Source organism: Python bivittatus, unplaced genomic scaffold, assembly GCF_059951505.1.
Source record: "Python bivittatus isolate LINGU-HERP-01145 unplaced genomic scaffold, Pbiv_v1 ctg000780_np1212, whole genome shotgun sequence".
NCBI classification, from domain to species: Eukaryota; Metazoa; Chordata; class Lepidosauria; order Squamata; family Pythonidae; genus Python; species Python bivittatus.
In genome coordinates this window covers 1841025-1854259 of record NW_028277108.1, presented here as the reverse complement: position 1 = coordinate 1854259, position 13235 = coordinate 1841025, and the positions used below count along the sequence as shown (strand labels likewise).

The 13235-nt window shown below is 35.9% G+C and overlaps 1 protein-coding gene across 6 annotated transcripts in view; it reads left to right on the top strand.

Moving 5' to 3' along the window:
* The window catches only part of IDE (insulin degrading enzyme), a 98169-nt gene that overhangs the window by 67140 nt on the left and 17794 nt on the right, over positions 1-13235 (top strand). For all 6 annotated transcript variants that reach the window (XM_088128987.1, XM_088128989.1, XM_088128988.1 and 3 more), the window contains 4 exons: positions 3097-3241; positions 6104-6214; positions 6943-7063; positions 10721-10812. In XM_088128987.1, coding sequence (XP_087985113.1) covers positions 3097-3241; positions 6104-6214; positions 6943-7063; positions 10721-10812 — 469 coding nt within the window. The remainder of the gene's footprint in view (positions 1-3096; positions 3242-6103; positions 6215-6942; positions 7064-10720; positions 10813-13235) is intronic.

Below are 13235 nucleotides of genomic sequence, written 5' to 3'. Positions count from 1 at the left end.
TTGAATAAAATAGTATTGCAACTTTGTCCAGCAAGTAATGAAGTTCTGACACAGTCCTTCTTAGGCTGTTCTCCATAGTTATGTCGTCCACCACTGCCTCCCAGCATTTATCACTGATTAGTTGGTCAGCCCCCATGTCCCTGCTTTTAATGTCAGTCAGCTGATTCATTGAAATTTATAAATTATAATACAAGTATCAACATTAAAATTCAGTATTAAAATTCAGAACTAACAATAATGAACAGGCTTGGAGCGTATTTACAAACTGATTCAATATATGCTGTGCTAAGTGGAAATACAATAGAAAATATGACGTTGAATGTCTAAAAATGGGATTTAATTTGGTGGCTATCCACTTGACCTAGCCATATAATACTCAGAGATTTCTACTGAAAAAAAATTCTTGACCAGTAAGCTTGTGTAAAAGTTATTCTGGCATAGGGAACATAAATATGTAATTTTTTTGTTTTATTTTTGATAAAAATATTACTTTAATGCGGTCTTTAAAAATTAAGAGAATAAGAAAGATGCACAAATGTAAATATAATCATTATTTTAATAACTGAAAATTGTGAACTCCCGTGCTCTTAAAGATTAAAACAGGGGGATATAGAGGGAAGAGGGAATGGCCTTGAAGGACAGAGGAAGAGCCACTACCAAAGCAGTGATCAGATAAGAGGAGCCAGAGTCTGGGCCAAGAAAGTAACTTGAGTAAATGTCTCAGACAAGCGTCTCCCTAGTTCACACTAACATATAGTTGCAAAGGGGAGAACCACATTCAGACTTGCAAGATTCTGTCACTATAGCGGTTACAATAAAAGTAATACTGACCTATGTGACATTGGTTTCTTAGTCTTGTCTGCCCTGTAGGACTGCCAGTTGAGGATGATTGTTTAATTGAGTGGTGTCTTCATTTCCTATCATTTACTTCATGCATGACAGCAGAAAGGTTGAGAAACACTGCTGTAATGTTCTTTACACTTTTCTGAAAGGGAGCCCCATTAAGCACAAGAGACTTAGCTTTTATTAAATATACGTAGAATGGTTTGTCCATTAGACATTTGTGAGTGAGACAAGTTCCATATGACTTTAAGGGCATTTCCATTTTTCTTAAAAATGAAAACATATTAGTTAAACAATTTGAACAAACGTTACAGTATTGCCACATTTTAAATCTGAAGCATTACCAGCTCTGTTATTTTTAATGTATGTGAAATTGTGTGTCTTGTTTCTTTTACTTGTGATAGAGAAATTCTTCTGCAAACTTTTTATAACAATTTCAATATGATAACTTTGTATTCTCTTAACTCCTATATATACAGATAAGTAGAAGTTATACTTCCTTGTACATTAAATTGGCTCATTCCATACCAATATGTTGGTATTAAGAAACATTGTTGCTTGAAACATGACTTGAGTCTTTGAGTTGTCTTTATCATAATACTATCTGTGCAGACTATTTTACCTCAGTGGAACATTGCAAAAATATATTGAGATCTTTTTAAGTACTGCAGATGAACATAAAACATATCTTGCATGCTTTGCAAAATAGAAGATGATTACAGTTTGGTAATAAAACCCGCAACAAGTTTTTTTTTTTTTACATTCTGAAACCACTGAGATTTCACTACAGTGATAGATAAGTTAAATGTGCCACTTATGTAATATGGATTAGTTGCTGGACACCTCAATTAATATAGGAGATATTAGCTTTTACTGTCTGATAAAAATTATTTTCATATTTACTCATAATCATTATTTCTGATACCAGATTCAAAATATAATTTATTAAATGTGTATTTATATTGCCTTTCTGACAAAACCACCAAAGTATAGTGCAACCAATGTAAAAACTAGCAATTAAATAATTAAATAATGAGCTGCTAAAAGTAGCTTTTAAAAGCCAGATTTATACTCTGGTTTCTCTTCAGATCTTATAAATCTTTCACCCTTTTAAAAGCCAGATTTGGAAAGGTGTCTTAATACCTTTTGAAAAATCTGAAAAATATTGGTAATTGTACCCTTAAAAATATACATATTTTTAAAAAAGAAAAAATAACTTTGAAAAAAATGCTTTCCACAGTTTGGAAATTGTGCATTTAAAGCTATTTCATGCACATCCAACAAACTGGCCTTTGAAGTGAGATCTTATTAATAGGACAGGTAAAATGAAACTTTTAGTCTGTTTATCACGGCATGAGCTTAGAAGAACTCAGCACATTTGCAGACCATCCTGGCAAATCAGTCCATTGGGTCATGAAGAATTGGAATAAGCAGCTGCACAACATCAAGCATTTCTTAGAGGGGAAAGGTCTTAAGCCATTTAGGGATTGTACATTTAAAGTCAGATCAACGGTTTGATTTGAGCTCAGATGAATAATTAGAACCTAGTGCAACTCTTTCAACATTGCAACCTGATGTTTCAAAGGGAGCGCAGTTGCTTCTGGAAAAGATTCAGCTTTATATTCCCAGTTATTAACTGACAGCACCTCCATCTTGTGTGTTTATAATCTCAGATTGTTTCATCCTCATTCAGCTAGTTGTCAAGTTCATACAGCATTTAGGGGTACTACTTGCTTCTTTGGTATTGAATGACAAAGAGCTGTAGAGTATCATCAGTCTATTTTGGTGGTACTGTTTTCCAAAATTTAAAATGACCTCTTCTAACAGTTTCATATAGCTAATGAATAGCGTAGAAAATAAAATAGAGACTGTAGTATCAAATAAGTAGTCAACAAACAACATCTTCTGGATATGACCAGACCCACCCAGTACATTAAAAAAGAGTCTGGAAAGATACGATGATCAATAGTAGTGAAAACCTACTATTAGCTGAAAGTCCAATTTGAAATTTGTTCACATGATTTTAGCTGAAAGCCCAGTGTCATCCTTATACATCTAAAGTAGCAGTGCCACCAACAATCCATTTTTGTGTTTTTCTATTCATGTCTTTCTAGTCTTTCTAGTCTTGATGTACTCATAATAGGAAGTGCCAACTTTATTTTTTAACATTGTACCTTGAGAATCCAGTATGGAGGTTCTACAAAATTGGATAGTATTTATATCAGATATTTTACTTTCAACATTTTCTTCCAGCCCATTTGCTTACGTGGATCCCTTACATTGTAACATGGCCTATTTGTACCTTGAACTACTCAAAGACTCCCTCAACGAGTATGCATATGCAGCAGAACTAGCTGGCTTGAACTATGATCTCCAAAATACCATCTATGGGATGTATGTAAGTACCAAAAGCAAAAAGACTCTTAAGAGTCTTAAATTTACTTCCATGAATCAAGTAACAACTTGATTTGCTGGAAGCATTTTTAAAATGGCTTTCCCAATTGAGGATCTAATTTTTAAGTTCCTTTTTCAACCTTGATTTCTAAGTACAATTTCTCATATTTTGAATTTTACATGAAATATTCTTAATCTTTGAGATTCCCATTCATATTCAGATTTTTCATTTCATTTTACATCATTCATTAGATTAATGAAATTAAACAAAATTTAGCCCAAATTGGAGTTAAGATTCTGCTTCATTCTTCCAGAAGTTAAATCATTAATCCTAATGAGGAAACAAATTCCTTATTTTACATTCAGTATTTCATTCCCAGAAATAGTGGTTATGAGGCTGCATATACATACTCTTCAGTCATGTTTCTTCATCCATTACCATGTCACTGCTTGAAGTATCAAAGCATCCTTTTTTTCTTTTTGTTAGTCGCTACCTTTATGCTGACCCTCTCCATTGCAACATGACATACCTGTTAATGAGGTTGTTGAAGGATGATTTAAAAGAGTATACATATGCAGCACGCCTCTCAGGTTTGGTCTATGTCATTGCATCAGGAATGAATGCAATACTTGTAAGTAAAATGGAGGAACAGAAAGAAATGAGATGGCTTGAGCGTTATGCACTTGGAAAATGCTTGCTTTTTCAATACTTTTTGCATAACGGTTACCAGTTCTGTATTCTCTTGCATCTCTCTCTTAACTGGAAAAAACACTTGGTTTAGCTGTGATTGGAATGCTTTTTGTGACCATATAGTGCTTTAGTAATACATTTCTAATTTGCACCTTTATGTATTTAATAACCTGGAAAGTATTACCTTGACTTTTTTAGATTATCAGTCATTTAGGTTCTTTACACTAAAAAACAACAGAATATCCTGTGGTGTTAGTCTAACGTGTTTATTGAGGCATGAGCTTTTGCAGGATAGATTCTACTTTGTTAAACATACACTGAACTAAACTCCACTAACTGCATTATTGGCTATGGAAAAATTGCTTGCTGGGGTCAAGTTGAGTATTATAAATTGAGCTTATTTTTCTGTACAAATAATTATTTCTTACACATCATCACTGTCTGAGATTTTTGGTCAAATATAAAATATCAGTTTTATCTAACACCTTAATTGTCACTTTGAAGAGTTTAACTTCATTGTCTGAAAAACATGATGCTTCAAAAGATTTGTGTATTGTATAAATATTGCATAATATCGAGTATTATAAAATTGACTAAAAAATTGGATTCTTGGTGCTCTCTGAGCTTGGTTGTTTTCTTGCAGACATTTCATTACCAGGCTAGGAAATACCAGTGTGAGGAACAGTGGAGTTTGCTGGCTGTTTGTATATAGTAGCTTGCCCTGCCAGTCTTGGTGGGGGTGTGGCTTTCTCTTTGATGATTTCTTGAATAGGATATTGTTTCCTCCTTGATTGTTTATCTGGTGCAGTTTCCTGCTTATCTGGGTGTTACTCGCTAGGTAGCATGTGTTCTAGGCTGTTTGTGTCCATTGATGGCTGATTTGTCTGAATGCCAAGCTTCCAGGGTTACCTTAATCAGGGAACCATCACGGAGGAAGCCCCACACCCACCAAAACTGGTAGGGCAAGCTACAATATATAAACAGCGAGCAAACCCCCTCTCCCTCAGTCTGATGATGTTCCCTAGCCTGGTAATGAAATATCTGCAAAAAAAACCAAGGGCAGAGTGTACCAAAAAACTAACAATTTGACCTTGAGCTACAATAGTCTCTTCTATTATAACTAAAATAAAATTGATAATATAAAACTTGTTAGCTTTTTGTTTACATATAAATTGTGCCATTCTCGGTCTTGAAACTTGAAATGATGTACTTAATAAGGCAACCTGAGTTCAGAGCTATTTTGCTTCAGGAATGTTACTGTACCATATATCTTTGGATCACAAACTGGGATCAACAAAGATAAATCAAAGTCAGTTCTTCGCTCACCTACCATGAAATTTCCATGTTTCTTGTATCATAAATATTCATTTTAAAACGTATTATTTATTCGGAGACTCTAGCTGTGTTCTATTGGAAGATACACTTCAGTTTTTACACTTATTTCTATTTCTAACATAACAGTGGATGTTCAACATTCTAGAAGATTGAAACATCCATATTTCACATATACATGCATACACTGCATTAGTGCAGTGAATAATGATAATGTAGATTATTAGTATAACTTTAAATAACAGTGTTGAAAACATTTATATGGTTTGCACTTAACCCATTTATATAATCATTTAGTAATCTGTCATATTTATGAATTAAATATTCTGATGCTCTTCTTTACCTTTGTAAGAACCTTGTGAACTCGTCTGTGTTAGAAAATATTGAGTAGAAAGTTTTTCTTCCATATTTTACTGTAATAATGAGGTCTTAAGGTACTCTTTATTTGAAGGGGGAAAAGGTAAGTTCTTTTACTCTTTCCTCACACCATATCAACATAGTTTTTAAAAATATTAAATACAGAAAACCATAAAGAGGTTTTGTTTCTTCCCACTTCCCAATTTAGACACCATTTTAAACTGCTTTGCAGCATGGTACAATATTTATTTTCTGTTGTAATTTAAATTCCACTATGTTTGTTTAAACATGTTTACGTTCAGAGAAAGAAATAAACCATTATAGTGTTATGTGCATAATGTTATGTGATAAAAAAAAAACTGGATTTCTGTTGAAATGAAGAAGAGAATTTCCCCATGCTAAGTGGTACCTATCGTTCTCACTGAAGATCTTTTAATGTAGGGGCTATTTAAAGTATACAACCACTTATGTGTTCTCTCTGTATAGCTTTCTGTAAAAGGTTATAATGACAAGCAACATATTCTGCTGAGGAAGATTATTGAGAAAATGGCTACCTTTGAGGTTGATGAAAAGCGATTTGAAATTATCAAGGAGGCGGTAAGCCATTTTATAAGTTTGATCCTATAAGAATGAGAAGCATGCTATCTATGAAAAGTCATTAAAAATGAGTTGGTCTATTCCTTTAAAAGCTTAGCTTTTAAACTTACTGTAAAAATGAACATTTGTAGAAAAGGGCAAGGCTGTAGATGAGATGAATAGTTCTAAATTTAAGTTAGAATCCTCTATACTTAATAGCGAATGATCTCCATTAAATCAGTGACTTATTTCTGAGCAGATAATAAAAGCTGTGAACGTTAAACCTTCAATTTGTAAAAGGCTAGGAATCCATGATATGAATAAATGTTAACCTCCCCATTTATTAGAGATGGATTTTTCACTCATGGTGGTGACTTCCTGATTCCCCAGCCCCACCCTTTTGACCATTGCAAATGTTCTGTGATGCTTTTATTTTTAATCTAGTTCAGAGGCTGGGGAAAGACTGGAAAATAATGTATTCAGTTCCTGTTCCCCAGACTCCAGCTGCCTAGCCTATGCCAGTATTTGCCACAACTACTGGGCCCCAGTATTAATCTTAAACCTCTTTTTATTAATTGATCTCACTTCCTGATTTCAGGTCTTAAAATTAAGAGGGAGCCCTAGTCCTTCCTAGTCCCTTCAAATATATTTTATTTGAATGCTTACTTTGAGTATAAAAGTGCTTAAGTCAGTGAGGTTCATTGAAAAGCTTCATTATTTAGCCATGACTTTTGTTTTTATTTCAATAGTACATGCGATCACTTAACAACTTTCGAGCTGAACAGCCACATGAGCATGCAATGTATTACCTTCGGCTCTTAATGACAGAAGTTGCTTGGACCAAAAATGAATTAAAAGAAGCTTTAGATGGTAAGGTTTTGCCAAATGTAAGTTGCATCTTTGCTATGTAATTGGTATATTGATTTGGTTTATTTTAAAGCAAATATGCCATAATGTGCTGTGGAGGATTAGGGCATTGTGATTGTTGTGAGATAGTTGAAAAATCTGGAGAATTTTCTGTTTTTCCACTGAGGACTTTTGTTTTTATTTCAATAGTACATGCGATTCCAAATTTAAAATTAAGGTGACCCTTAATTATGAAAGTCATTTATCCAGGAGATTAAAGTAGCAGTACTTTAAGTATCTAGAATAAACAGAAGAAAAAGCTTAGCAAAATTATCCAAATAGATTCCTAATTACAAGTCAAAATATTGTATGTGCAGCCTGAGGAAGAAGGTGGTAACAAACCCCACATCCAAAAATGTTGCCAAGAAAACTGCATGGAGCTATACATGTAGTTGCCAGGAATCAAGTCTCTCTCTCTCTGACTATATGCATGTGAGCGCGTGCATGCATGCATATAATATGAGCAGTAATTACATGAAGCATCCTTCTGTAAAGAGCAATATTTAGATAAACCGCACAATTTATGCAAACGTAATGTAAAATGTATGCACAATAAATTGCACAATTTATGCAAATGTAAATTGCATTTATATAGTAGTAAAGGCAGAAGACAATAAATTAAATGATGGCATGTTTTGTGCTGATTTACATGACTGTGCTAGTAAGCATATAGAAATCAATTTATGTACTTCATCAAACAATACAAATTTAAATTCAAGTTTTAAAATTAATTTTGGAAATTGGTTCCTGTTTACTTTTTTAGCTATTATTTAAATATAATATTCCTTTACAATTGGGACTGTGGTCTACCTGTCCCCTCATCATGAACAGGAAAAGAGTATAGAATCTACATGATAAAGAGATGTGACAAGAAAATCTTCCCTTGCTATATCATCCCATCTTAATCTTAGTATAAGGCTTTGTAAGTTAGAGTCTTATGAGGAAGGAAGACAGGATTTCCTTAGTAAATAGTTGACTACTTTCCTTCCTTTCCTCTACTTAGCTTGTGTTTAGTCCTGATTTCCCACCTTTCACAATGTACCCCTCTCTAACAGTAGGAAGTTGGTGAATCTGGATTATGCATATAGTTTTTTTGTTTGTTGATGGCTGATTACTATAGATAAATTAAGCTGTAGTTAGAAGTCTAACATAAGACAGGCTGTATCAAACTGTAAAAAAATTGGTATTAGAATGCATATCCTGCTGAATGCATTGCAATATAGTAAATAGCACCTAGATAGAAATGTACATTATTATTATTATTACTAGACAACCTGTGACCTGTTGGATCATCATTTCAGAAATACTTCCTTACCTAAACAGAGAAACAGAATGACCAAGGGCAAAAAAAGCAGTGGGAGTGGGAGTGACTTACAACTTGCTGCTGGCTTCCCCATTGACTTTGCTTGTGGGAAGCTGGCAGGGAGCATCAGAAATCTTCCTTCCTTCCTTCCTTCCTTCCTTCCTTCCTTCCTTCCTTCCTTCCTTCCTTCCTTCCTTCCTTCCTTCCTTCCTACCTACCTACCTACCTACCTACCTACCTACAATATACGCTCACCATTTGCCCTTCCCTCATGACCTTCAGGAGAACCCCCGTCAAGCCTCCTCGACTGACCCACAGAACTGCCTGCCACTTTGCTGGGGGAGGTGGAACAAAGGGAGCTGCAGACTGTGAGGAATACTGCACCCCTGCTTTCCATTATGGTGTATCCCAAAGGCCCCCTCCCTTGACCACTGGCGCCTCCCCCACCCCACCCCAGCCAGGCCTATCTCACCAGCAGGCATCCAAGTCACTCCCTCGTCCTTCCCTCAACACCCACAGCCTTTAAGAGATTTCAAATTTCGACCTTGGTTGCAAAGCAGCCAGTCGCCACTCACCTGTTAGGCCTTGCTGCCAGCTGATTGAGCACAGGGGCTAGAGGGAGGTGGGAAAGAGATCAGGAATCTCTTCCCCTTCCCCTTCCTTCCTTTCCACATATAATGTAGACTTGCACCATTTGCCCTCCCCTCATGACCCTTAGGAAAGCCCTGCTGGTAAAGCCTCCTCCTCCTCCTTCTCCTCCTCCCTCTCCTCCTCAGCTGACTAATGGAACTGCCTGCCACTTTGCTGGGGTGAGGTGGAACAAAGGGAGCTGCAGCCCATGAGGAAGACTGCACCCCTGCTCCCCATTCTGGCATGTCCCCAAGGGCCCCCTCCCTCGAGGGAGGAAGAAGGCTCACCCGTCAACCACCAGCACCCTCCGAGCCAGGTCTACCTCACCAGCAGGCATCCAAGTTGCTCCCTTACCCTTTCCTCGACTCCGACAGCCATTAAGAGATTTCAGATCTCTGACTTGTTTCCAAAGCAGCCAATCGCCACTCACCCATCGGGCCTTGCTGCCAGCCGATTGGGCGCAGGAGACAGAGGGAGATGGGAGAGAGGTCGGGGATATGCTCATGACAATCATGGACCTGGGCTGACCACAGGAGCACAGAAGTGCTGAAGCAGCCACAAATTTCCCAAATTTTGATCCCACAGGAGTAATGGGTCTTGAATTTTGGGTGTGTTCTGTAAGTTAGCCTATTTGAGGTACCTTGATTCAAAAATTGTTGCCCAGTTGAAAAGTACAGACATAAGTTTTAGTAGTATAGATTATTATTGTTATTGTTGGTCACACAGTCAGCCAGATGTTTAGACTGGATTTGGCATTTTTATCCACCTATCAAATCCTTCCCAAGGACCTGAGATAGGCAGATGATGATGATGATTTCCTGCCTTTGTTTTGGTACCACTCACGGCAGCATACCTAATGGCCTCCTATTTTCCCCACAACAACAAACCTGTGTGATGGTTGGGCTGAGAGAGAATGACTGGCCCAAAGTCAACCCAGTGACCTTCATGCTTAAGGGAGCACTAGAACTCATGGTCTCCAGGTTTTCAGCCTAGTACCTTAACCTCTACACTAAACTGGTTCTCTGAAAGAAAGACAGGAGCAAGAGTGTGTGGGTGTACACCTCTGTAGGTGTGAATGTGCTGGAATGAAAGGTGGTGGCTATAACATAGCATTCCTCAATCTTGTGCCTTCTAGATATGTTAGACTACAATTTTCATAATTCTCAACTTTGGGAATTGATATCCAACATAACTGAGGGTACACTAAGTTGTAGAAAGATACTTGTAGCATACATATGTCTGCTAAAAGTTTAATGTCAAAATAACCACTATTTTTATCACTGTTATGCAGATACCAGGGCAGTTACGTACCTTACAAGAGTGTTATGTTCTTTAGTCAATCAACAGCTTGAGCTCTGTCTTCAGCCATCATCTGTATGACTATTTTTGAAGATGGATGTGTGTTTAGCTTGATTGCAATGCAAAGTTGTCTTTTTTGCTTTTTTCATATTGAAATCTGGGTCAAACAACATATGAATTCTGAGCAAGGCATACTGTGAGCACAGCACAGTAGAGTTAGAACATTTCCCCAAAATGAATATTTGCATCACTACCTTTTGTTGATTATTGTAATTTTTTCTTTCTACTTACTGCTAAGAAATACATTGTATTTTAAGATAATGCAGGGTTTTTTTTCTCCCTCAAATGGAAAATGTGTTTGATTTTAAATGTCTATATATCTGTTGTAGATGTCACTCTTCCTCGCCTCAAGGCCTTTATTTCACAGCTGTTGTCACGGTTACATATTGAAGCACTTCTCCATGGCAATATAACAAAACAGGTTGGTTTTGATGTGTTTTTAAAGGTTACTTAATTTCCCCAGATTTTTTTTTAATTTTAGCTTGGATTTTTTAAAATTTTAGATTATAACTTTATTAGTGTATTATATTGTGGAGCCTTAATGTTCAGTACTGCAGTATTAATTACTGTAAATTTATCATATCTATAAATTAGAGGATAAATAGAGTGTTACTTATACAATATTGGCATGAGATACATGTTTTGGAAGTGGGCATTATCTGTTTCCTGCTGAGGATAGCTAAATTCAGTTATTTTTGTGTTGCATCTTACGCATGCTTTCATCTTCTAGGACAATTTAGATATGTGATAGTTGGTTTTTCTAATATTTCTGCAAAACTCATTCATTTAGCTTAAGGCTCACTAAATTTAATGGGACTTATTTCCAACTAAACATGTTTAGAATTGAGCTGTGAGATGTTTGTCTCTTTTATAATAAAATTATAATGTCAGACTATTTACCATTTCTCAAACTGATGGTATATAATCTGAGTAGAAAACAATTTAAAGTAGCCAAGAATGTCTAAGTAATAGTATGCAAGGCTGCAAATAATAAACATATTCTTTTTGTAGTATTAAAATGCTTGTTGGTAGCAGGAATGCTACAGCTTTGAAAACGAATATATTAACTTGGCAAGGATACCTTAATGCACCAGAAATAATGGTCATCCTGATAATACAAAACCAGTTGGCTTCTGTGCCAACTTACTAAGTAACACTAGCCCTATGTATTTGTATAAAACATAATAGAAATGTTTTGAAATATAAGTCAACAATGCATTTAGAAAAATCTACACACAGTGTATTTGTAGATGTCTGAACTATACTATAGATAAAATGATGTTCTTTTGTATTAGCAGACAATGGATTGTATATATCTTGAAATGATTTCACATACTTCTACTTGTATGTAATGCCACAGTTAATTGTAGTGCCACAGTGAAGCATAAAGCAATATAACTGAAAGCAATGTAAAAGACAAGCTATAAGAGTTGTCCAAGAGAGCAATTAAAGGTAAAGAAAAGTTGTTTGAGCTTTCTCAGAGTTGACCAGACCAAGATGATAGAATCCTGATGTGAGATCTGTGACTATTGCAGGCAAAACCAAAACTAGTCCAATTTCTGACCTTCTGAATTAGTTCAGGTAATCTAAGTTATCTTTAAAACCAGTCTTAAAAAATGCTCCCCCCCAACGATTCTGAGCAAAAAAATGCATGAGTAAAGTGATATCAGCATGTTAGCAAATTCCTTTGCCTAGTTGGTCAAGAAGTGAGTACTTTGTGAGCAGTGAAACCTTTGGACGTACTCATGCTTATTCATTTGTTCTCATAGTTTTCTTGGAAACAGTTTTGAGACCCAAGAGAAAATTCTCCAAAAAACTCCTCAGCCAATAATAATACCATATGGTCCTTTGCCCTGACTTTTACCATTATTCAGAATTAGATCATATCTGAAACGCTCCTTGAGAGAGAGATTGCTGATACCCTGCATACTCATTGATAGGTAGCATAGGCCAATAGGGGAGAGTGAGAGGTAAGGAGTTCTATTCCATTGTTGTGCTCATGGCTTTTCTTTCATTAGAATCTCTTGAAAAAGGATACCAGCCTGTCAGTTAAATAGTCTCTTAAAAAAAAAAAAAAAAAAGTAAAAAAAGTGTTACGGTAATCTTGTGTTGGAAGATTATTAGAAAATAAGACATTGTAGGAGGAAAGCCATGTTAGTTTATGGGGGCAAAATATCAGGAGTCTGGTAGCGTCTTTTCAGTTTAACAAATTATATTATAAGATACGAGCTTTCATGAGCGGCAGTTCACTTCATCAGATGCATGTTATTAAATAATTTTTATTTTATATATTTTTAGTCATCTTGTTTCTCTCATAAACACTTTTGATTCTGAATTGGTTTGGCCGTTCTATTGTTAGCCTCTCTGCATGGTACCTATTCATTAGAAGGGCAGGATATAAATTTGTATATAATTAGGAAAAATGAAAGGCATCTTGTGATTCATCTAGCTGTATGGCACTGTCCCATTCACATGAAACAGACAGGACCCAGGAATGGGTCCTTAACCATGGCAGCGCCCTAGGGAAATGCCAGTTCCAATAAACCTGCAAAGTTCTCTGTGCACAAAACTGGGGAAAAAGGGTAGCTACAGCCGATGCAAGCCAGGGGGGGTGAGGTGGGAATATATGGGATATGTATCATAAATGAAAAGGATAATGAACCAAACTACGATTTCATCTTAAATACTGAGAACAGAAATTAAGCATGCAATGAACATGTGCAAATGCTTTTAAAGCATTTCTACTTTTTAAGCATTTTAAATGCAATATAGATATATACAGGAATTCTGCCTCTCATTTCTGAGTGCTGAATAGCATTCATATTTATGGTTTTGGCTTTCAGA